The sequence below is a fragment of the Leucoraja erinacea genome, chromosome 32 (assembly GCF_028641065.1).
Source record: "Leucoraja erinacea ecotype New England chromosome 32, Leri_hhj_1, whole genome shotgun sequence".
In the NCBI taxonomy this organism is placed as follows: domain Eukaryota; kingdom Metazoa; phylum Chordata; class Chondrichthyes; order Rajiformes; family Rajidae; genus Leucoraja; species Leucoraja erinaceus.
The window spans coordinates 12172376-12196321 of NC_073408.1; the positions used below are offsets into that span (position 1 = coordinate 12172376).

Consider the following 23946-nt stretch of genomic DNA (forward strand, 5'->3'; position numbering starts at 1 on the left):
GTTAAATGTGGCACATAGCGAGAGTGAACAGCACTGGTAGGGTCGAGCAGCTTAACTAATATCAGAGCAGGACTTATAACCTTGCAATTATGACCAGCTTCACAGTTCTCTTGAGATTTCGATGGTGGGCAGAATGTTGCTCCAATTTTCCTTTGGCAATAAATAATAGTGGTGTCTACAGGATGAGTAATTAGCTGCTTAATTATTTTTATGCACTGTTAGTAATTACAGGTCCAGAGTTTTGGGAGGAAACTGACTCGATCTAAAAGACAATTCTTACTTCTTGTTCTTCGTAGTCCGACTGTTCACTCTGGCCAATAAAGAGCAGCTGCCAATTATCAACCATTTTCAAAATTTGCACCAAAGACAAGAGCATTGCAAATAATGATAGTACACCACTGTGCCGCTGTGCAAGATGCGTTTTCAGTGCCAGCCATGCCAAAGGCAGATCTTCGATGGCTCTTTCACTTATGCTAATTATATCTGGCAGCTGGACTGTGCACTTCAGTTTGATAAACTACACCCCTATGCCAACAGTTTATACTTGTGCTGCCAACTTTGTCTACTTCTACCTTTGGAAGAAAATATAATAACGCCTTTGAACCAAGACCATTTATTACTGCTGATGGGATTTCCCCAGTTCATCAGAAATGACTGCTTATAAATTCATTTCTAAATTAACCCTCAGCTGCATTTTGGAAAAGTTAATGATGAAGTGGCCTCCACATGTACTGGAAAAGAAAAATCATGGGAACAAAATATTCTGATGGTCTTATGAGACCAGGAGTTGGCACTGCAGCAAATTGTCAAACATCATTTCACAAGTTAATTTCCCTGCAACCTCTCTAGCTGAGAAGAGATGGAAACGAAAAGCAATGTCATTAATTGTATTCCCTCGTCCTTCCTTCATCGTTGCTGGGCCAAAATTTGGGAACTCCTAAGGAAACACCATGGAGTGAACTGAAGAATAATAACGTCTTAATTTCATTTAAGCTGACAGGAATGGCGGCGAAGTAGCCGTGTGCGGACGTGGCGTCGAAGGACGAGAAGCCGAAGCAAAGAAGTCGAAGCCAAATAGCCGAACGGAAATGAAGCCGAAACACCAACAAACCGAAAGGGCGGGATGCCTAAAAGCCAACGAACTGAAAGGCTGTGTCGCCTAAAAGTAAACTCACCAAATCGCCGCTCTGCCGAAACGCCACCTAACCAAAAGGCTGCGTTGCCGACAAGCCAACTAACCGAATGTCGCTCTGCCGAAAAGTCAAATAATGGCTTGTGTGGGAAAATGACCCCCACCCTTCCGTCTCCACCGGCTAGCGATGTGATGGACGTGGGGGTCTGGTACAATCTCTGACATGACCTGCCCCCCCGGCGACGTCATGTCCGTTATTTGACTTTTCGGCAGAGCGGCATTCGCTGAGTTTGTTTTTAGGCGACGCAGCCTTTCGGTTCGTTGGCTTTTAGGCGTCCTGCCCTTTCGGTTCGTTGACGCTTTGGCTTCGTTTCCATTCGGCTATTTGGCTTTGACTTCTTTGCTTCGGCTTATCGTCCTTCGACACCACGTCCGGGTACCAAATAGGCATCACACAATAGTCTGGTTGTATATTTTCCACTGATCTTAAGTGTTCTCAAAAATTTCAAAGCATTTTGAAGGTAGTTTTAGTTTTTAATAAACTTTGTGAATCGTTCTTAATGGAGAAAATCTTCTGTTTGGCCTAAAATCACTGCCTGTTTTCTGCCAAGCTGTTTATTCCAGGTTGGCCCCTCGTGTGGTCTTCTATTGAAGGTCTGTCACTAACACTACAGCACGGCTGTGTGTAACCTCGGAGCGAGCAGCCGCTGCTCATACAAAATAGATCCATGTCAATGTTACGATGCCGAGTTTGTTTTAGGTTTCTGCATCTCTGTCTTTGATTTCAGAATGTCCAACATTGCCATTGAGATTGGTTTTGTGTCTGGCAATTAGAGCTACTTCTGTGTGACTGTGCCAATTAGGACTGACTGGCATTAATTTCTGGAGTTTCTGAACTTCCACTGTTAATGTATACCTTTTCTCATTTTGTTTGTGTAGGTCGGGCCAGTCTATATGACAAGGCATCGTTGCGAATCGACCAGCTTCACTCAGAGGACCAGGGATGGTATGAGTGTAAGGTGCTTATGTTGGACCAGCAATACGACACATTCCACAATGGCAGCTGGGTATACGTCACAGTGAATGGTGAGTACCACCATGTTATACCTGCCAGAATATGCCACAGTTGACAAGCCCTGCAAGAGATCTCCATTACAATTTGCCAGTAAGGGAATAACATCCAGCAAGGCCAAAAAGGAACATATGTAACTCACATTTGACATGGATTTGGTTCAGTTTTACATGTATATTTGACATATCCAAACTTTGCAATGAAAACAGCAGTTGGGTTGATAAGCAGGAATCAATAATTGTCATTAAAAAAATATATTTTTTAATTATCCTGGTTTATGCACCCGGTCAATCACAGTCAATTATATTACAATTTAAAAGATAACACTGGCTATTGGTATGGATTTTCTGTTCAGGAATTTCAGTCATCGGTATCAGTTTATTTGTCATGAAACCTGTTGTAGAAACATGATGTCACTGAATTAATGAATTGATAGATTATGAAGCGTAAGTAAATCTAAACATGTTTCATTTCTAATGTCTTTCTTCGATCACATTCAAATTGTCTGGTTGATTTAGTGAACTTCCAGTAAATATGTAATGAGGAATTCAGTGGAGGAGGATTGGTTCATGTTGTTTGTGCTTGATTACATTGTATCAACTAGCTGATCAGTGCTTGTTTTATCCAACCTGATTTTTGATCCAGTTTGAATCAACAGCAGTCCATGAATGTCCAGAATGAATCAGTTCCCATGCAGTTGCTGTTATAACCCATGGAGCCATGTGTTGAATGTGCGTGTAGGTGCTACTCATACTGAGGAATAATCTAAATATTAACAATGCTGGGTACCTTATGAGATATTTGGAAAATAGGAGGATGTAATCCTGGTGTCCGGGCCAACATCTAATATTCAAATCACATGTGGCATCTCATAAATGGCTGCTGAGTCCACTGCATTACAACTGCGACTACATTTCACCACTGCAAAAGGGCTTTGATAAGCTAAGATCGTAAGAAGCATTTCTGCATATAAATGCAAGTCTGTTATTTTGCAGTAAGTGTTATAATATAAATCGTTTGACATTTTATATAAATGGCTGGTATTCTCCCTATTCATTTAGGCACCTGCTGTGGCAAGTATAAGCCCTGGCCTATGGCCAGTAATCTTGGTGTAAGCATTTGTCACGTTGTTTCACAGTTTACTGTGTTCACTGTACAGTTAAATTGACAAAATGACACCAGAATCTATCTGGACACAAAATGCTGGAGTAACTCAGTGGGACAGGCAGCATCTCTGGGGAGAAGGAATGGGATTCCGGCCAGAATCTATCTTCCTCATTGAAATTCAGTCCAACCATTTAGAGAGAATATTGCCATTGTTTCAGATGAACCTGTCCAGGGGAAATATTGTTTGATATTGAAAATGCTAATCAGGTTATAAAATCTCATTTTAGAAGCAGCAAGCAGTGATGGTTCATGTAAAATTTAAATGGGTATTCTCGAGGTGCTGTGTCTTTCTTCATCACAACACTTAGTAGCTTGACCTGTGTAGGGCAGATTTTTAGTAACATGTCCCTTCACTGCGCAGTCTTCCCTTCCAGTTCAATGAGCAGAAAGCCTTTTCTTGCAAGTGGCAATTTCACTCGCTGAGTTCAGGAGAAGAAAAGAAACCGGCATGTCACGAGACGCAATTCTGAGCAGTTACAGCTAAACATTACACTGTGCATTGGGCTCGGACACACTGTGCTTTCATTAGGCACAGTATCACCACACTGCAATGAATGCCTCTGATCATGAAATTGATCAGATCTGTTCATCCACCAGATGAGCTTTGTGGAAAGGAATGCAGCTCCTTTTCAAAGCAAATTGAAACAGCCACTGATTCAGGCAAATAACCTATCTTAGCACCAACTAGAGAGACGAGACATGTATTGTCACATGCACCAATTGGTACAGTGAAACGTGTGGTCACCATACAGCCATACGAATAAAAAAAGAGCACAGAACACGATAGTCTTTAACATAGACATCCCCACACAGCGGAATCAGAGTTTCCCACTGTGAGGGAAGGCACTAAAGTTCAGTCATCCTTCTCTGTGGTCCTCTGTTGTTCACCCGTGGTCGGGGGACTCCCAAGCAGTCCTGACCTACTATCTACCTCATTGGAGACCCTCGGACTATCTTTAAACAGACTTTACTGGACTATATCTTGCACTGAATGTTATCTGTACACAGTGGACGGCTTGATTGTATCATGATTAGTCTTTTTGCTGACTGAACAGCAAGCCACAAGAAAGCTTTTCACTACCTCGGTACAGGTGACGATAATAAACGGATAAACTAACATGAATAATAAATAAAATACGGATGCTGCCTCACAGCGCCAGAGACACATGTTCAGTCCTGACCCCAGATGCTATTAGTGCGGAATTTGCACGTTCTTCCTGTGATCATGTGGGTTTACTGCGGGTGCTCTTCCCACGTTCCATGGGTGAGCTGTGTGGCCCTTGTGTGAAAGTGAATAGTGGAACCTAAAGTGGTGAGGGGGGGTTTGGAAGGCAGTGGGAGGAATGGATTAGAATGTGGGGAGGATTAAAATTAAAGGATTAAAGCAGGATCAGTGTAAATGGGCGATGGATCTATTTCTTATTTTGATCTTATTTGATATATTATTTTTACAATGATCCTTGGTTTGAGAATCTTTAGGCAGAGGAATTATTCTCTCTGTATTCGCCCTGTATTTAATTGGTTTGCTTCAGAAAGGTCACCTCTCATTTTTCCTAAACTCTGATGAACAGAGGACCAACCTCTTTGTTAATAACATTCACGTAAACCCCAAACCAGTTTGATCATTTTTTATTGCGCTCCCTTTCTATGTATGTCCTTGTTTAGTTAAAAGGATTAAAATTGTACAAAATTGCCATGTGACTGTTCATTCATTCTTCAAGTGAAGGACTAGTCCCTCGTAGCTGCTTGAACAGTCTGGCTCCTACTTTTGAATGCTGTTGTTGTACTATCATCTCTTTAATCATCTTAAACATCGCAATTAGATGGCTTGGCGATCGTTTCGCCGAACACCTCCGCTCGGTCCGCACTAACCAACCTGACCTCAGCACTTCAACTCCCCCTCCCAATCCGTATCCGACCTCTCTGTCCTGGGCCTCCTCCACGGCCAGAGCGAGCAACACCGGATATTGAAGGAACAGCACCTCATATTCCGCTTGGGGAGTCTGCACCCTAGTGGCATGAACATTGATTTCTCACAATTCTGTTAACCCTTGCTGTCTCCTCCCCTTCCTCAGCCCTCGGGCTCCTCCTCCTCCTTTTTCCTTTCTTCTCCCCGCCTCCCCCCATCCCCTATCTGTCTGAAGAAGGGTTTCGGCCTGAAACGTTGCCTATCTCCTTCGCTACCTAGATGCTGCTGCACCCGCTGAGTTTCTCCAGCACTTTTGTGTACCTTCGCAATTAGATCACTCATTAATCTTCTTTACTAAAGTGAATGCAAATCTATTGTCCACTAAACTTTCTCATAGTTCTCCAGTATTGCACTCTCTCACACACTGGTGCTAAAACATAAGCAACACTTTAGGTGCAATTACATCGTGGAAGATAATACTTGTTTTAAAGATTGCTAAATAAAGATTTCAGCAGTTAGGTAATGATAACTCTATCAAGGATGAAGGGAAAAAAAACTTAAATTAAACACTATAAAAGAATATTTTTTTTTGCCTATAACTAAAATGAATCATAGTCAGCCCTATATCGGTAAACAGACAGCAACAAGGTAAGAAACACTCAGCACCAACCAGTACTGTTTGGTTTACTGTATTGACAAAATTGCTTTCTGCAACATCTGAATTGTTCCAATCCTATTAATATAAGCCATACTTTATAATCCTCAGACTTATATGATTTCCCAATTTTCTGTTGATTACATTGCAGTGGAATCCAGTTAGTTTAAGCTTCGCTCCGCAATCTTACCCATAGTCTCACGTGACCTCCTCAATGTTGTGACTAATAAAGCAGAGTCAGATGGCATAATTCAGTATGAAGGGCAGCAATACAAACCGCTTCATGCTTAAATGAAAAAGGTTGGCATGGTTTGCGGTTGTGAAGGATTAAGGCGTTGAAATACCTTGACTGTGTGTACATCAGCTAAATATGAACAATTACCACAGAATAAGATGAAAATCACTGTACTGGAAGTTCTACCAAGTAGTTCACAAAGCATCTGCTTCATAATATAAGATGTGTCTATACCGAGGCTCATTAAAGTCTGCACAGTAAATAAAAATTGTGCTTGTTAATCTGGTGACAGAAACAAAACTCCAAGCCATCTGCTCTTTGCTGATTATCTCAGTATGTCTGCACAACACCATGGCGGGTCACCGTGGCTTAAGATGTAGCAGTGTCTGCTCTCAGTTTGGAGTTTTAACATAGAACGTGGAGCAATACAGCATGGAAAAAGGCCCTTCGGCCCACAATGTTTGTGCCGGCTGTGATCCCTAGTTGAACTGATCTTGTCTTCCCGTACATGGTCCATATCCCCTATTCCCTGCACTTCCAGGTACCTATCTAAAAGCCTCTTAAATGCCACTGTCATATCTGCCTCCATCACCACCACCCCTGGCAAGGCGTACCAGGCTCCCACTACTCTCTGTGTAAAAAAACCTGCCCCGCACTTCTCCATTTATACTTTTCCCCTCTCACACTATCGCTATGCTCTCTGTGTGCAAGTAATTGATGACATAGCAGGAAAAGTAAGGTTTTCGAGATCTGAATGTGCATGGCAAAAACTATTTATATCCCAAAAATGGAGTTTGCGATATCAACGGGGGAATGCAAGTTGGAAAGTTCAATGTTAAATAAAGGCCAACATCAAAGCTGAAAGAAAAATGAATAGAGAGAAAGGATGATTGTTTTAAAGGAAAGAAAACAAAAGGCACGCAGGCAGACCTTTATTGTAAATATTTAATTTGAACTTTTAAAAATTTCTGACAGCATTTAAAACTTGAAGGACTACGTTAATTGGAAGTAACTGATGTAGATCATTTTGTTAAAAGAATAATACACATGAAATGATGAGCCTGCTACAGTGGGATTAGTTCAGATCAACACCTGCGGCTACTATTCAATGTTTAGTGGGTTTCATTGGTGAAGCCAAAGGTAAGGGACCACTTTCACAAAGTTAACTGGGGCAGCAATTGACTATTTAATGCAGCTGTCCCTCCCTCGAAGCTGGGTGTTATTGGCATTGAAGTAACAGTGAGGGAAACTGGCAAGAGGCTAGGCCCATTCATTGGCAAGAACCTTTGCTGCATCACAGTAAATTAAGTCATTTAGCTGGATTGTGTTCACATTAACAATTCAGTTCCCTGCTTAAATTGAATACAAGTCTTGTGGTTCATTTTGGTACAGATTCAAAAACGGAATACTTCTTCTATGCCTGGCTCTACTTGTTGGCTGTACTCAATAGTTACAGGACAATAGATTACAGAAACAAAGAACTGCAGTTGCTGTTTTACAAAAAAAAAACACCCAAAACTCAGGTCAGCAAACTTTGAGAACTTGGATAGGTGACATTTCAGTTGGGATCCTTCTTCAGTCTTATTGTTGGGGGCGGCTGTCACTCTACTCAACAACGTACCTCGGTGACTGCCAATCACCACCCCCCCCCCGGACACTTATTATTATTTATTCAAATCGTTTGCTATGTCGCTCTTCAAGGGAGATGCTAAATGCATTTCGTTGTCTCTGTACTGTACACTGACAATGACAATTAAAATTGAATCTGAATCTGAATCTGAATCTGAGGTCCACATCTTTTGAGAACTTGGATAGGTGACATTTCAGTTGGGATCCTTCTTCAGTCTTATTGTTGGGGGGGGCTAGAAAGTTCGAAGAATAAGATAGGTTATTTTCATGGAACAATCAAAGGCCATACCAGAGTAAAGAGGTCACGGCCTTTTATCCTTGCTAGGTCAGTCAGTGCACATGCATGAGGGAGCAAGATGCGTCGTGCTTTTTCTGTGCTTTGGTATTCAAGCAATAAAAAAAAATTGGATGGACAAACATATTAATAACCTTTTATGCTCATTCACATTTGGAACATTGTGAGCAATTTTGGGCACCATAGCTGAGGAAGGATGTGCTGGCTCTGGAGAGGGTCCAGAAGAGGTTTACAAGAATGATCCCAGGAATGAGTAGGTTAACCTATGATGAGCATTTATCGGCACTGGCCCTGTACTCGCTGGAGTTTAGAAGAATGAGGGGACACCTCATTGAAACATTCAGAATAGTAAAAGGCTTTGATAGAGTGGATGTGGATAGAATGTTTCCACTAGTGGGAGAGTCTAGGACTACAGGTCCTAAACTCAGAATCAAAGGACATTCTTTTCTGAAGGAGATGAGGTGAAATGTCTTTTGTCAGAGTGTGGTGAATCCGTGGAATTATTTGCCACAGAAGGCTGTGGAGGCCAAGTCAGTGGATATTTTCAATAGACAATAGACTATATGTGTAGGAGTAGGCCATCCGAGCCAGCACCACCATTCAATGTGATCATGGCTGATCATCCACAATCAGTACCCCGTTCCTGCCTTCTTTCCATATCCCTTAACTCCACTATCCCTAAGAGTTCTATCTAACTATCTCTTGAAAGCATCCAGAGAACCAGCCTCCACCCCCCTCTGAGGCAGAGAATTCCACACACTCACAACTCTTTGTGTGAAAATATTTTTCTTCATCTTCGTTCTAAATGGCTTATCACTTATTCTTAAACTATGGCCCCTGGTTCTGGACTCCCCCAACATTGGGAACATGTTTCCTGCCTCTGGCATGTTCTAACCTTTAATAATCTTATATGTTTCAATAAGATCCCCTCTCATCCTTCTAAATTCCAGAGTATACAAGCCCAGCCGCTCCAATCTATCAACATATGACAGTCCTGCCATCCCAGGAATTAACCTCGTGAACCTACGCTGCACTCCCTCAATAGCAAGAATGTCCTTCCTCAAGTTTGGAGACCAAAACTGCACACAATATTCCAGGTGTGCTCTCATTAGGGCCCTGTACAACTGCAGGAGGACCTCTTTGCTCCTGTAGTCAACTCCTCGTGTTATGAAGGCCAATATGCCATTCACTTTCTTGACTGCCTGCTGCACCTGCATGCTTACTTTCAGTGACTGATGAACAAGGACCACCAGATCCCGTTGTACTTCCTCTTTTCCCAACTTGACACCATTTAGATAATAATCTGGCAGAGTTAGATAGATTCTTGATAGTACTGGTGTCAGAAGTTATGGGGAGAGGGCAGGAGAATGGGGTTATGATTGAATGGTGGAGTAGACTTGATGGGCTGAATTCTACTCCTATTCCTCATGACCTCATGACCAATATTATATTGGTGGGGAGTTGGTGCGCAGAGTGGGGTTTTGGACTTCTGGATATCTCAAATGTTTTTTAGGTTAATGCTGCAAAATTGAAGTTCAACTTCTTTTAGTGAATTAAATAAATGTCGCAATTAGCCCTGGTGCCTATTTAGAGGCGAGTTGGTGAAATATTTTTGGAAGATTTGTACCCTTTTTCCTTTGCTAAAACACAATAGCAGGCTGCCATGGAAGGAAGGAAAGATAAGGAGAGGCAGAGGTGCTATAATTCATGAGTGTTTATTCACAGACCCACCTCCCAGCACCAGTTGAGTCTTGCAGCCCATACCGCAGTGAGACATGAGCATATAAGCTGGAGAAATCGCAGCAGGTATATGGCTTTAGATTGTATTCATTAAACACCATGAGACCTTGGAATAATGATGGCAATGCTCAGAGCAGTAAAAACTCTGCAGAGTGCAAAACATCAGTGTCCCAGTCAGGCAATTTTAATTCCCATCTGCCTGATGACTTGCTGCTTGGTTTGCTCTCAATTTGACTGAGTTAAATTGAGGGGTGTAGGTTGTACATCATTTGTCCAATTTCTGTTGGTGAGGCAGAGATGAACGTCATACGCACTGATATCATCAAATACGCAAGTGATTCTGCAAAAATGACAGCTGTGGAGGGAGAAATCTTGCCCACAAGTGCCTTCTCCAATTCCCCAAATTAGGAATTCAACATGGGACAGTGCAAACCTGAGGTAAAAGTGCACAAAAGTTCCTTCATGCATGAGTCATGTAGCTGTACAGCACAGAAATGTGCCCTTCACCCATATGTCTTGCTGATCTTTTTGACCATCTATTCTGACCCCATTTGTTTACATTAAGGCCATATCCTTCTATGCCTTATCTATTTACTTGTCTGTGTAATGGACTCTTAATAAATAATTCCACCGCCTCTGGCAATATATTGCAGATAACAGCCACACTGTGTAAGAAACTTGCCCTTCAGATCCCCAAATTAAGTCTATACCTTTGTGCTTTTGATACCACAGCACTCCAAGTTCTAAGGTGTTGTGTGCATGGATTTTAAACTATGGATTTTACATATTGTCTCATTCATTGATGTTTGACTCTCTGACATTGGAGCACCCTCCCTCAGTCTTGATATCAATCCTTGCAATGAAGAGTATGCAACCTCCTTCTTTCATTCCTCTTTCAAAATGTATCAATGCAATCTGTTTCTCAACTGCCCTTAGAAAGAAAGACTTTGGGATTCTTGCTCTGGTTTTTATGCCTAAAGTACTCACGATACAATTCAGAAGAACAAGTGAAAGGGAAATAAACTTCTGCAGCTGCTCCACCAATCAATAAAACATGGCTGACCTTTTTCCTTCATGCACTTAAGTAATTTGAATGTGTCATCGTTGCTGCAACCTGGGCCAATATTGAAGCCAATATGGCCCCCGAATAGAGCTATTAATTTGTTTCATGGATGATTGCTGAGGAATAATTGCTGATCAATGAGCGAGATTACACAGGGCATAGAAAACCCAAGAATACGCACAACATAACGCAAAGCTTTCATAGTGTTCCTGATGCGAGTCCGATGACTCCTGGCTTCTGTCCCATCCCTTCCTGTGCCTAATTTTGCAGTAATGGATCTGCTAACTCTCTTATGTGCAGTAAGGAACTGCAGATGCTGGTATAAATCAAAGACAGTTGCAAAATGCTGGAGTAACTCAGCGGGACAGGCAACATCTCTGGAGATCCTTCTCTCTTATCCTGCTAACTCTCTTATCCTGAATCAGTGTAGCCACAGCATTCATGGGGAGCATTACATGTCCTCCGAAAACTGGAAGGAAATGCAGACCTATGTAAATCGAAAAGTGATGAAACAAAACAGATCCAATAATTCTGAAATACAAACAAAGCAGATCAGCAAAGATATCAGTCTTGAAATACAATTGGGCAGCTTATGTATACCATTGATTGAATCTAGAAGGTGAAATGATTGATGCCTGTAATTGGGGATTTGATGCATGCATGGATCGTGAAGTTGGTGATTTTGATACGCTGAGATGCCTCGAATAGCTCATTGATGGTCATATCAAGGCATCATTCCATTATTATATTCCAGACCCAATTGCTTAACATGTGAAAACAAAATCATATACTTCTGATTCTTTTGCCCATCACCTTCATTCTATGTCTCCTTATTTTTGATCTCTGCCAATTGAAGCGGTGTCACTCAATCTTCTCTGCCGTGAACTTAAATGCTGTTATCAACTCTCTTGGCAATTTCCTCCATTCCAAGGGAAAAAACGAAGCCTCTTCAATCCCTGGAATCCTTGGTAAATCTCCACTGCATATTTTCTATAAGGCCAGTATATCTTTCTTCAAGTGAAGCACGCAAAGCTGGACTCAATACTCCGCTTGTGAACAAACGAGTGTTTTGTAAAATATCACAATGCCATTCTCACATTTGAGCTGTATGCCTCTAGGTTAGAAAACCCAAATACTTTTTTAACCACATGGGCAACTTGTCCTGCCACGTTTAACAAACTATGCATACAACCTCTGAGATATCCCTGTTCTTGTACTTCTTTAGAATTGTCCCCTCTAGTATAAATTACTATTTCTCAGGATTAAATTTCATACAGTGCCTATCGCCTCATTTCACCGACCATTCTACCTCCCTTAATTGACCTTCTCACAATTCACTGTTCAGTGTCATTTGGAAATTGTGTCCTACAGCCTTACATTCAATCATGTTAAGAAAAACAGTGGCTCCAGTATTAACATCTGGGGAACTCTACCATGTACCTCTCCAGTTGGAAAAGAAACGTGTCACTAATATTTTTTTTTGATCTGACAAAACCAATTCAAAGCATCCGCATCCAATGTTTGCGTTTGCACTTGTAAAATAATCATACAAGCTGTGAAATGATTGTGAATGTTCCAGTATACAATTTATCTCAGAGGCATAGAAAGTAACCCAGGGCAACATAATATACAACAGGCAAAGGGAAAACCATAAGGACTAACAATGAATTAAACTCAGTGCTTACGCTCAGTATCAGGAGTTTCCCTTTAGATTAAAACAGTTAATCGCATACTCGCACTCAGTTTGGTCGAGAATTTTTTTTTCCGCGAGTAAAAATTGGTCAGCATGGTTCATTTGAACTCGTAGTGGAGTGGAGTGGGGTGGCTAGGCAGTCGAGGTAGCCATAGGCAATCTCCTTTGCTGACCGGGCATTTTAATTGGCTCATTGGAGTTTTCAGAACCAAGGAAAACTGACTGGTAATGTTAAATATCCGCTAAACTTTATTAAAAGTTGTCTGGCTTCTTAAAATTGGCTCACTCCTTCTACCCTCCTTCTACCCCCCTTCTCCCTCCCCCCTCTCTCCCCTTCTCTCTCCCCCCCCCCCCCCCCCCCCCCCCCCCCCCCCCACCACGCTCTCTAAAAGACTTACCATACACTGTGCCAGCCATCTTTTACCTTCCTGTTCATCGCGGGTGTGAATTTCAGACAGCGCTCCCCCGCTTTCCCTGGCCCATGCCTTTGCGATGTGTTTGTGTGTGTGTGTGTGTGTGTGCGTGTGTGTGTGTTGACGGTCGATCCAGCTCGCTGTTTCGTCGCTGACGGTCGATCCAGCTCGAGGTTTTTCAGGCGAGTGCCCTCGAGCTTGAAGGTTGAAGACAGTCGCTGAAAAGTCGCGTTAGTGGGACAGGCCCTTAATGAGGATAAACCTCTTCACTCTTTGTGTGAATCTTTGCTCCAGAGGGCTGTTGATACTCAACTGTTGAGATTTTTCAAGGTTGAGCCAAGTACACTTGAACTCTAAGAGGCCCAATGGATAAGAGACCAGAGAGTGGAATTAATGTAAAATTTCTGCTGTTGTCTTATAAAATGGTGGAGCACATGACCGGCCCCTATTGCTCAAGTTCTAATGTGCTCATTACTTAATGTACCTGGAAAATCTTCTTCTATGAAGAAACAAGATTTTGATTAATTACAAGTTGCAGAATGTCACTGCAACTTCTTCTGCTGTAATGTTAATCATTCTGCGCATCTGGAGTACACACGCCATCTGTGGTTTTCCAGGATTATTTGAACCACAGTTATAATGATCATAGAAGATAAGCTCTCCCCATTAACATTATGGTGATACTATGGCAGACGAAAAAACGAGCCACGCATGGTGAAAATAAAGAGAACTTTATTGCTCAGGTAAAGAGATCAACACACACGCGGATGGGGGAGGGCTAACCCAGGTCTCCATACTGATACTAGGGCAAACTCCTAAACCTCATGACAACTGCTTCCCGCCATTACCCAGTCACGTGACCCTACCCCCCAACTGCCAAGGGTTCGAATACGGGTGGCCTAACCACCAGGTGGCGCCACAATGCGTTATAACAGTAATTCAGCAGCAAAGGGGAAGAGAGAATTGATTACAAGAGTCAGATTCAAATGACTGAAAATAAAACACTCATTGTGTCGAGTAAATGGAATATACAATATAGAGTATAGGACATTATAGCACAGGGACTGGCACTTTGGTCCACAATGTTCCTGCCGAACATGATGCTAAACTAAATCTCTGCCAGCACATGATCCATATCCCTCCATTCCCTGCATATCCGTGTGCTTATCCAAAAGCCTCTTAAATGTCATCATTGTATCAGTGGCACAGTGTAAAAGAAAGACATGCTCCACACATCTATTATACATTAAAACTGTGTGGCTGCCGCCTGCCGTGATCCGGCTGCCTTTCTGCCTTTTGATTCGCTGCTCCTTCCTATCAGCTTCCAACACACTTCAAAACAAAGTTGCAAGACAGGAACACTCTGAACTTTTCACCTCAATGGGCTATCACAGCAAGTGCTTCAACAGGAGGGGGAGGGCCAATTGGTATTGCAATTGGAACTGCTACAGCAGGCAGGGGAGGTGAAATTTGATTATTTTTTTTAAATCCACTGCTGAGGGAGGCAGGGGAGTGCTGGAATCTTACATTTGGGAACGGCTTCAGTTCCGTTGGATGAGACGGGTGCATGGTGGAATATTGGGTTGGGGGATCACACCATTGGGGGAGCAGACCCAACGGGTCTGCACTTGGTCTAGTTTTCTTTAAAATTAGGCCCTTTCATCTTAAAACTGTGCCCTCTAGTCATTGGCATTTACACCCTGGGGAATATGGCATGAATCTTAATATTATGTGAATGAATACTAAAGACATGAGTGTTCTTTCAATTTTGTGTTCTCTTAAATCAGGCAACATGAAAGACACAAGCGAGTCTGGTTGTTTGGTGATTGAGGAGGGCACTGGCTTTTTACCACTGGAATCCAGATCAAAATCAACTTCATTCTCATGGGTTGAATGTGCTGGACTCTATCAGAGAGGAATCCTTCTAGGATTAGACCCATTCCAATCATTACAAAGTGTTAGCCCATTTGTGGAAAGCTGTTGCTAACTGACAATGAATGTGCTATCTCATTCAAAGGCTCAAAAAGAGGTAGTGCTTGAGATGGAAAATGTATTAAGTGATGTGTGGTGAGACTTTCATCTATATTCAATTATACTGAGCTGAACGCAAGAGTGCCTCCAACTAACACTGAGAGTGGGAAACTTTAATTGCGTCTTAATAACAATACACTGCCATTTGTTATCTTGAGGCTCCATTATATAATTATTCAAAGAACGTTTGAGCTTTCTGATGCTATCATGGAAGCTGGGAAACCTGGATTTGTCTATATATTTAACAAACCTAGAATTAGAATATATAATGTGCCTGGATGACCTTTTGTAACATGAAGAACTTCTTGATAAATGAGCCAGATGAGAAACTAATTCAGATACACATAATCAACTTGGTATCTCCGTGCAGAATGTCACTGTAATTACAAAGAGGGAACAAACGCAAATCAGAATCAAAGATCCTAAAAAGCTGCAAGTCATGAGAATTTTTAATTTTCACGAGAAAATTGTTTTCCTACTTTATATTCAATTCCTGTGGCTTGGAGGTGACGACTGATTCTGAATTTTTGATTGGTAATGGTGTCAGGGTTATGGGGTGAAGGCAGGAGAATGGTGTTGAGAGGGAAAGATAGATCAGCCATGGCGGAGTAGACGATGGGCTGAAATTCTGCTCCCGTAACTGGTGCTTATGAATTAGTAGTCATTCTTTAGTGTGAAGGTCCCCTCAGCCATGGACGTGAAATGGGATAATTCTGCTGTCCTGTGTTTATTTAATGGTGCATCTACATGAATTATGGGGTCCAATCTTTTTAGTGTGAAGCAGTGCTGCAAAGGGCAAGCATCATACCTGAAGTGAAATGGGATTTCTATGTCACTTTACCCTCTCCTGTGTTTAGATGATGATAATCCAACATCTCTGGAGTATGGCATATCCAACCAGATGTGGGCTCCAGAATCTTTACTGAAAATCCTTTTCTTGAATCTCCACGAAGTGCTGCAAAGAGACGACAGCAGCACAATGGGCAAGACCTTCGGCTGGCGACCGGAAGTTTGATTTCAAATCCCACTGGAGTGCTTACTGTCGTTGTGTCCTGGGCAAGACACTTCCCCAAGATGATGATGTAATACACGGCAGGCGCGGGAGTACCGCTGCCATATCCTCCCTTTCCAGAGATGCTAAAAAGGCATTTCGTTTGTCTGGATTTGTACACTGACAATGACCTCCCAACCAAGTTTCATTTCATTTCCACGAAGATACCAGCTGCTCCAGAGAGTTTGTTGTTTCTCAATGAATATGTCTTTTTTTAATCTTCTTGTTGGTCTAAGATGGCATTGCGATTGGTACAGATAGCGTGCTGTAGAAAGCAGTTAGCGTTATAGAGTCATACAGCATGGAAACATTTGTTATGGAAACTTCGGCTAACTTGCCCATGACGACCAAGATGTCCCATCTATGCTAGTCCCACCTGCCTGCATTTAGCTTTTCCTTTCCTTTCCATGTGCCTGTCTAAATGTCTTTCAAATGCTGTAATAGTACTTGCTGCAACTACCTCCTCTGGCAGCTCATTCCTTATTCCCACCACCCTCTGCATGGAAAAGGTTACCCCTCGGGTTCCTATTAAATCTTTCCCCTCTCAGCTTAAACCAATGACCCCCGGTTCTTGATATCCCTACTTTAGGTAAAAGACTGTACATTTACCCTATCTATTCCCCTCATGATCTTATACACCTCTATAATATCACCTTGCATCCTCCTATGCACCAAAGAATAAAGTCCTAGCCTGCCCAACCTGTCTCTATAGCTCAGGTCCTCAAGTCCTGGCAACATCCTTGTTGATCTTCTCTGACCTGTTTCCAGCCTAACAATATCCTTCCAAGAGCAGGGCGACCAAAACTGAACACAATACTCCAACTGTGGCCTCACCAATGTCTTGTACAACTGCACCATCACATCCCAACTTCTATACTCAATACCCTGACTGGTGAAGGCCAATATTCCAAAAGCCTCCTTATCACCCTATCTAGCTGAAGTTGAAAGTACTTGCATCAAGGGCAGTATCTCACCTGGGAAATTAGTTGAGGCACTCCTTTCAGCAGACTGCCTCTCTGTCCTTGACAACCATTCCTCTACCTTTGACTATCAGTGGGCAGCGATTGGAGTTTTGGCTTTAGAGGCTTGTAACAGTGCTGAAGAACAACAGATGTAATTATCAGCCGGTTGCTGGATCTCCTGCCTTCTTTTCACCGACCATCTGCCTTTTGGGCTTTTTTACAATTAATCTTCAGTGCCAGCACAACAGTTTCATCTCCCATGAGACACGGTGGAGTTTCCACTACAAGAACACCCTGCGTTTGGGTTTAATTAGCTCATGAGTCTTCCGATTGCTTTCACAAACTAATTCTGTTCATTTCTGGCAGAGAGGCAAAGAATATCTTCACAGCGACTACAATGGCGGACTATAGTGCAGTTTGAGTGCTGTTGATACATCATGCTTGTTGTTGAATGGCAATTGTCAGCGATGCACCTTGAGACCAACAGCATTGATTTTCCTGTGGCAATGTTTTGTTGCTTTGGGTGTTTAGGGACCTGACTGACGAAGGGAACAGCGCAGATGACAGAGTGGTCAGTTCAACAGTTATTGGTGCTTGTTGTGATATGGTTGATGCAGGCATCCTTCTTGTTACTCACTCAGACAGTGATGCAACCTGACTGCTGACATTGTCTGATCAGTGATGTTGCTATGAGGTCTGATATTTATGGTGTTGGTGATAAATCAGCATTTCATCAAGAGGAGGGCTCCACTGGAGTAGGCTGTCCCTGTTTGTTGTATATTAATATTGTTTTGCAGTTCTTGGATTTTGCACAACTATCTTGCACTATTTTGCTGTTTTGCACTTGTTGTATCTAGTGTTGTATTTATCATTACTGTGTATGTACTTTTTACTCTCCGAGCTTCACATGGACAAGGAATTTCATTGGTGTAAACCTAATCTAATCAGTCAAACTTAATTCCATTATGTTCTTTAAAATTCCTTGGGGTTGCTTATTTCATTAAGGTCAAAAATGCAGTGTAACAGGTAAGCTTAGTTCAACCTTGTTGGCGGCAGTCATGTTTAGCTGCTACTTTCATTTTCCTTCCAGTGAGCAGGCTGGTGCTCTATAGGATGGCATCTAAATGGATTATTAATAATAGTAGTGGTATAGAGTTGCTCTACTTTAGTGCCTTTCCCCTTACAATCAGCCCACTTTCGTGAGAAGATGTTGCCAACCATTTGTCGTCACCATTTATTTATAACTAAGCCACCTATTAAGATGTGTAGGAAGGAACTGCAGATGCTGGTTTACACCGAAGATATGCTGGAGTAACTCAGCGGGACAGGCAGCATCACTGGAGAGAAGGAATGGGTGATATTTCGGGTCAAGGGGGTCTCGACCCAAAACGTCACCCATTCCTTCTCTCCAGAAATTGTGCCTGTTCCGCTGAGTTACTCCACCAATGAAGATGTGTGGTTTCTGCAGGTCCGTAATAACCTGGTTGAAAAACTCTACTGATTCCAGATGCAATCAGGTTCAAGCAGTTAACAAATAGATAGACAAATATGAGACAAATTCTTGATTAGAACGGGGGTCAAGGGTTATGGGGAGAAGGCAGGAAAATGGGATTAGGAGGCAGAGATCAGCCATGATTGAATGGTTGAGTGGACTCAATGGGCCGAATGGCCTAATTCTACTCCTGTAACTTGTGAACGTGAACAAACTGCATCAATTTACTTTATTAACAATGTACTGGACTATTTAGTTGCTGTGACCTTTTAAGGTTTAAGGGCACACTGGATGCAGTAAGCAAATCCGTTTTGCGCATGTGATGGGATGGGATCATGGGAACTGATAGGACTGTGTTAATTTTAGAAAGCTGATTACTGAAGAGCGAACCTGGGGCAGTGATTGCAGTGACAACATCTGGTGCAGTATCCAGGAATGATTTTGTTTTGATAATTTGCCTCTGCTAATCTGGTTCTTAGCGGAGAGCTTATTGGAATACAATTCGAGATGGCCGTAATTCCACTCTGCTCTGTTTCAAGTGGGTTTACAGATTAGCAAAGAGACAGACTCACAATATTAAATTTTAAGGGAGAAAGTTCACAGGATTCAAATAAGCAGATGAAAGCCATGGAAAAAAATTAAGTTTATTATTAACAACATGAGTGGGATTTATTGATAGTTTTTAATGCCATAACAAAAAGATATGATAGCACAGTGAATAGAACGCCCCTTGCTATCTCAAATAGTTTAACCATTTTTATACTGTTAGACTACCACCAATTCAATTATTCATGTGTATCGAAGTACAGTGAAGAGCTTTTTTGTTGTGTGCTAGCCAGTCAGCGGATACACTATATGTGATTACAATCAACCATCCACAGTGTACAGATATAGGATAAAGGGAATAACATAGCATCATTTTGCCCAGAAACTGGTCCACCTAGATTGGGTAATGCTGATGTTTAAATCGACCTTATGTGCTTGGACTCAGGTCAGTGAAGGCTAACATGTGAGTGAAAATTGTATATTAGCCTCTGTGAAGAGGGTTTTGTTTGATAAATCACTGGATTCAGATAACAGTTTTGATTCACACAGTAATTCATTACACTACTGAATAAGCGACACGCACTCATGTAACCCCGAATATCCCCGAAGGCACTCGCCAACCCCGCGTTTACAGCAGAGCATGCCACAGGGTGTTTCTACATACACTCACATAAACACGTATACACTCGCAAACTCATCAGAGCACGCCACAGGATGTTTCTGTTCAAGGCCACCTGGCACCGTTTGCAACACGGATCAAGGCTGAGGTTCTCTCACTGAAAGAGCACCCAACACCATCCTTTATGGCATTTCTTAGCAGAGCAGAACACGCCACTGCCCCATCGCTGTGCCAATTATAAGGCCACCTTGTCTGCAACATTTCTGGCAGGCGGCGTGGGTAGTCTACCCAACTATTGCTGTTGTGTTTTGTTCACCAACATAACCTTTTCCCCATAGAATAGCCAGGGAAAGGCTGCATTCCCAGACAATGCAAGGTCGTCTAGGAGATAACGCATCTGAATCTTGTTTTCGAGAGGCTATGGAATGTAGGGCTGCTAACTTAGCTGATAACTCCATTTCATATTTTACCTGAAATTGTCAGTTTAACCCTTACACTACATGTTTAATTACACCAGTAAGAAAGTCTTATTGAAATTCAATAGAATCCCATTCAGACCACATCTGCATTATAGACACAAAATGCTGGAGTAACTCAGCGTGAAAGGCAACATCTCTGGAGAGAAGGAATGGGTTATTCATTCTCTCCAGTGATGCTGCCTGTCCCGCTGAGTTACTCCAGCATTTTGTGTGTATCTTTGGTTTAAACCAGCATCTGCAATTCTTTCCTACACACCTGCAGTATTGTGTACAGTTCTGATATTTTACTCCAGAGTGGGAAGCTGCAATAGAGGCGATGTTCACTCTTTTCACTCTTCCCATCTGTGGGGTCACTTGTTTGCCTCACAGAGGGCAATTGGATATTACCTAGCTGCATTATGCTTTAACTTAATGAGATGGCAAAAAATAATTAAATTCCATTGCTACATAATCCTGGGAATCTTCAAATCCTGCCACACAATATGACTGAGTGAAAAAAACATCTTGTGTAGTGCAATATGATTGTAATAACTAATGTTTGCCTCACCCGGGTATATGCCTGTGGAATGCACAATTGAAAAAAAAAGTCATGTCAGTACCTCAAAACTCACCAGGGGAATATGTCATTAAGTCGACTTGACGTTGTAAAGTAATGCAATACAACATCAGTGTGGGCCCAGCGTACAGCCGATCCTCATTACGGTCACTTAAGAAAATCAATTAAAAAATCTATGCTTTACAATTGATGGCAACTGATTATAACAAAGGGCAAAACCGCTAGCTTGATATAAACATGAAGATTATTGAATTAAGACTTAATAACTTGAGACTCAAAGATTTGTGAAAGAATACATCGGAAACCTTTTTAATCCAGAAAGATTATCTGCTTGGTTTGAGGAAAGTACAATCCATGGCAATGTAGAAGGCAATTTTGTTTCTACATGGATTTCTAAATATATGCACGGATGTACACAATGATGGGGCTTGCACTGAAGATCAATAGCCCCATCACAATGTGCTTAATCCTTTGTTCAAAAGCTACATATTTTAACTCAACAGCATTCCTACACATAAAGTAAGGGACAAATTGGTCTGTACCTCAGAATAGTTGTGCATTAAATTTATGGAGCTTTGTTGAATAGCTAATTAAATTTAATTTGCTGAGAAATGCACAAAAAAAGGTTATGTTACCAATGCTGTAAAAAAATTCTCATTAACTCTTTCCCAACATCACGATGACTTTTGAGGGTTTGCCTGCTGCTGTTATGGTTATTACTCGCTTTATTGATGGCCAGTTTCATTAGTTTTACTGTCCCGCTGCACCTTGTGTTTTGTTGCTTGAGTCTCCAGTAAAATGAATCATCTGCTAAGTGATAAGTCACCAGCATTTCGTTACATATGAAGAGGTGGACATACTGTAAGGTAACTGTGATGTGACAACAATTTTAAAGAGAAATTAGTGCGAAATTTCAGCACTAATTTGTATTGACTACTAGTTCAAACCATCTCCAAGTGAGGTGGAGTAATGAGGTACCTTTCCACTTTGTGACAATGTCACTGACAGGAACACATTGTACGTAATAGGAGTTACAGGGTCAACACATATGCAGGTTAATGTGCTGTTTGTAAATAAGTCACCAACTCTGATTGTATTTGGACGTACAGTATATGTACTATTCACCTATGTATTTTTGAAAACATTGCATTCAGTCATGGGGAGAAACAATACAGGAATTATTTTTAATCTCCATTATGTTTTTATTGTAGTAGCAATCACAGAGGAGTGATATTAAGCTGGCTTCAAATGGGATACATATATCTTAGGCAGAGTTTCCTTTAATCAGGACAGGGGTGTAAGGTTAAATGTACTCTAACACTGACTAATAAAATCAGCATTAGACTAATTAAGTTAACACAAATGGGACCAATCCCCAATATCTTTACTGCAGAATATTCTTCAGAAAATGTCCGCTTTACAACTGTAAGCTGTTACCTTTAGCTTTACAATAGAGTCTCTGCAACTTTATACCTGGCCACTTAAAGTATTTTTATGTGAATGCTCCATTGGGACCTCAGTTACAGTATTATATTAAACCACATTTCAGTTTTGAGGCATAACTCTTTTCAAAGATCTTGTAAAAAAAAAAGATGAGATTTCTCAGGATAGAGCATTGGGGGGGGAAAAGGTAATTGATTTCCATGTTTTCCGTTCTTTTCAATTCTTTAGTTGATTTCCCTGGAGTATAAACATAAACGCAGCGGAGTTCATTTGATAAATCCTCCAGAATTAGATAATGAGCAAAGTTAAATTCCTGGTCTTTCCCACAGCAGAGAAAGGTCTTCCTTTACTTGACTAAATTAAAAGTAACTAAAAGGGCTGTCCAGACCACTAGAGTTAGTTTAAGGAATCTTTTCAGAGCAGAGATGGGAACAATCTCAAATATGGAAATAATTTGAAATTGCATAATTTTTCAACAGCTGCAATCCTTAATTAAACAAGCATTACATTTACAAAATCAAAGATCACCTTTGTATATCTCAGTATTTTTTACTCCTGTGCTGTCTGAAAGTAATATCCACTCTTTCAGTTGATTTTTGTAAGTGTTCTTTATAAACACTGTGAGGTACTTTTGATGTTGGTCAATAGCATGAAATCCTAATATCAAAGTAGCAGTCCGTTGTATGGGCTGTTGCGTTGGTAACAGTGGAAGCATTAATCTGAAGAGAATGTTCAACGACTTTCTAATGCAGTATCAGCCATTTTACATGAATGCTCAGTTTCAAACGGTCCACCATGTATCCACTTACTAACGAGATTTCATATTTTCTTCATTTCTAAGACCGATTATCCTTTCGTTTTGGTCCACTTCCTCCAAGTATAGCGAGGAAACACCATCAGAAGTGAGCCATTTGGATAAAAAGAGATAATGTATTGCTTTACCCACCAGTAAAGACACATGAATATTGTGAACTGGGCAATATTAGTTAAGGATCACATTCTGATATTACTTCCATTAAGTGAGACTATGATACGTATGAATGAATTCCCTTTCACTCAGCGCTTCTCTCACAAGGACACACCGTGGCGCAGTGGTAGAGCTCTGCCTTACAGTTCCAGAGACCTAAGTTTGATCCTGACTACGGGTGCTGTCTGTATGGAGTTTGTATATTCTCCCTGTGACTGCTCGGGCTTTCTCCGGGTGCTCCGGTTTCTTCCCACATCCCAAAGACGTGCAGGTTTGTAGGTTAATTGGCTTCTGTAAATTGTCCCTAGTGTGTAGGAGAAAACTATTACATGGGTGATTGTGGTCGGCATGGATCAGTGTTTCCACGTTGTATCTCCAAAATAAACTAAACACAAGAAAAGAACAGGAGTTGATCAAAAGACCCCTCAAACCTGCCCTGTCTTTCAATATGATTGTGTCTGATCTAAACTGGCCTTAATTCCTCCTCTGTGACAGCTCCCTCTAGTTCTCAATTTCTCAATCCTATGAATATTAATTTTAATCCAACTTAAATAGTTCTAATGATCCACCCTCCACCATTTGCTGGAGCAGAGCCAACCAGAGATACACTACCCTCTGACAGAAGATATTTTTACCCATCTTAATTTTAAATGATCGGCCCCTTATCTTGTCACAAAACTTTACTCATGCATTCTCGATCACACAATTTCCAATTCAGTCATGCTTTGTGTTACCTTTCATTGTGCTTTGGTTTCCCCATTTCTTTATTCTTCCTACCCATATATTTTCAGACAAAG

At 41.5% G+C, this 23946-nt stretch overlaps 1 protein-coding gene across 1 annotated transcript in view; it reads left to right on the top strand.

Moving 5' to 3' along the window:
• Positions 1 to 23946, top strand: part of igsf9bb (immunoglobulin superfamily, member 9Bb) — a 429804-nt gene that overhangs the window by 203606 nt on the left and 202252 nt on the right. The window contains exon 3 of the mRNA XM_055660774.1: positions 2072 to 2218. Coding sequence (XP_055516749.1) covers positions 2072 to 2218 — 147 coding nt within the window. The remainder of the gene's footprint in view (positions 1 to 2071; positions 2219 to 23946) is intronic.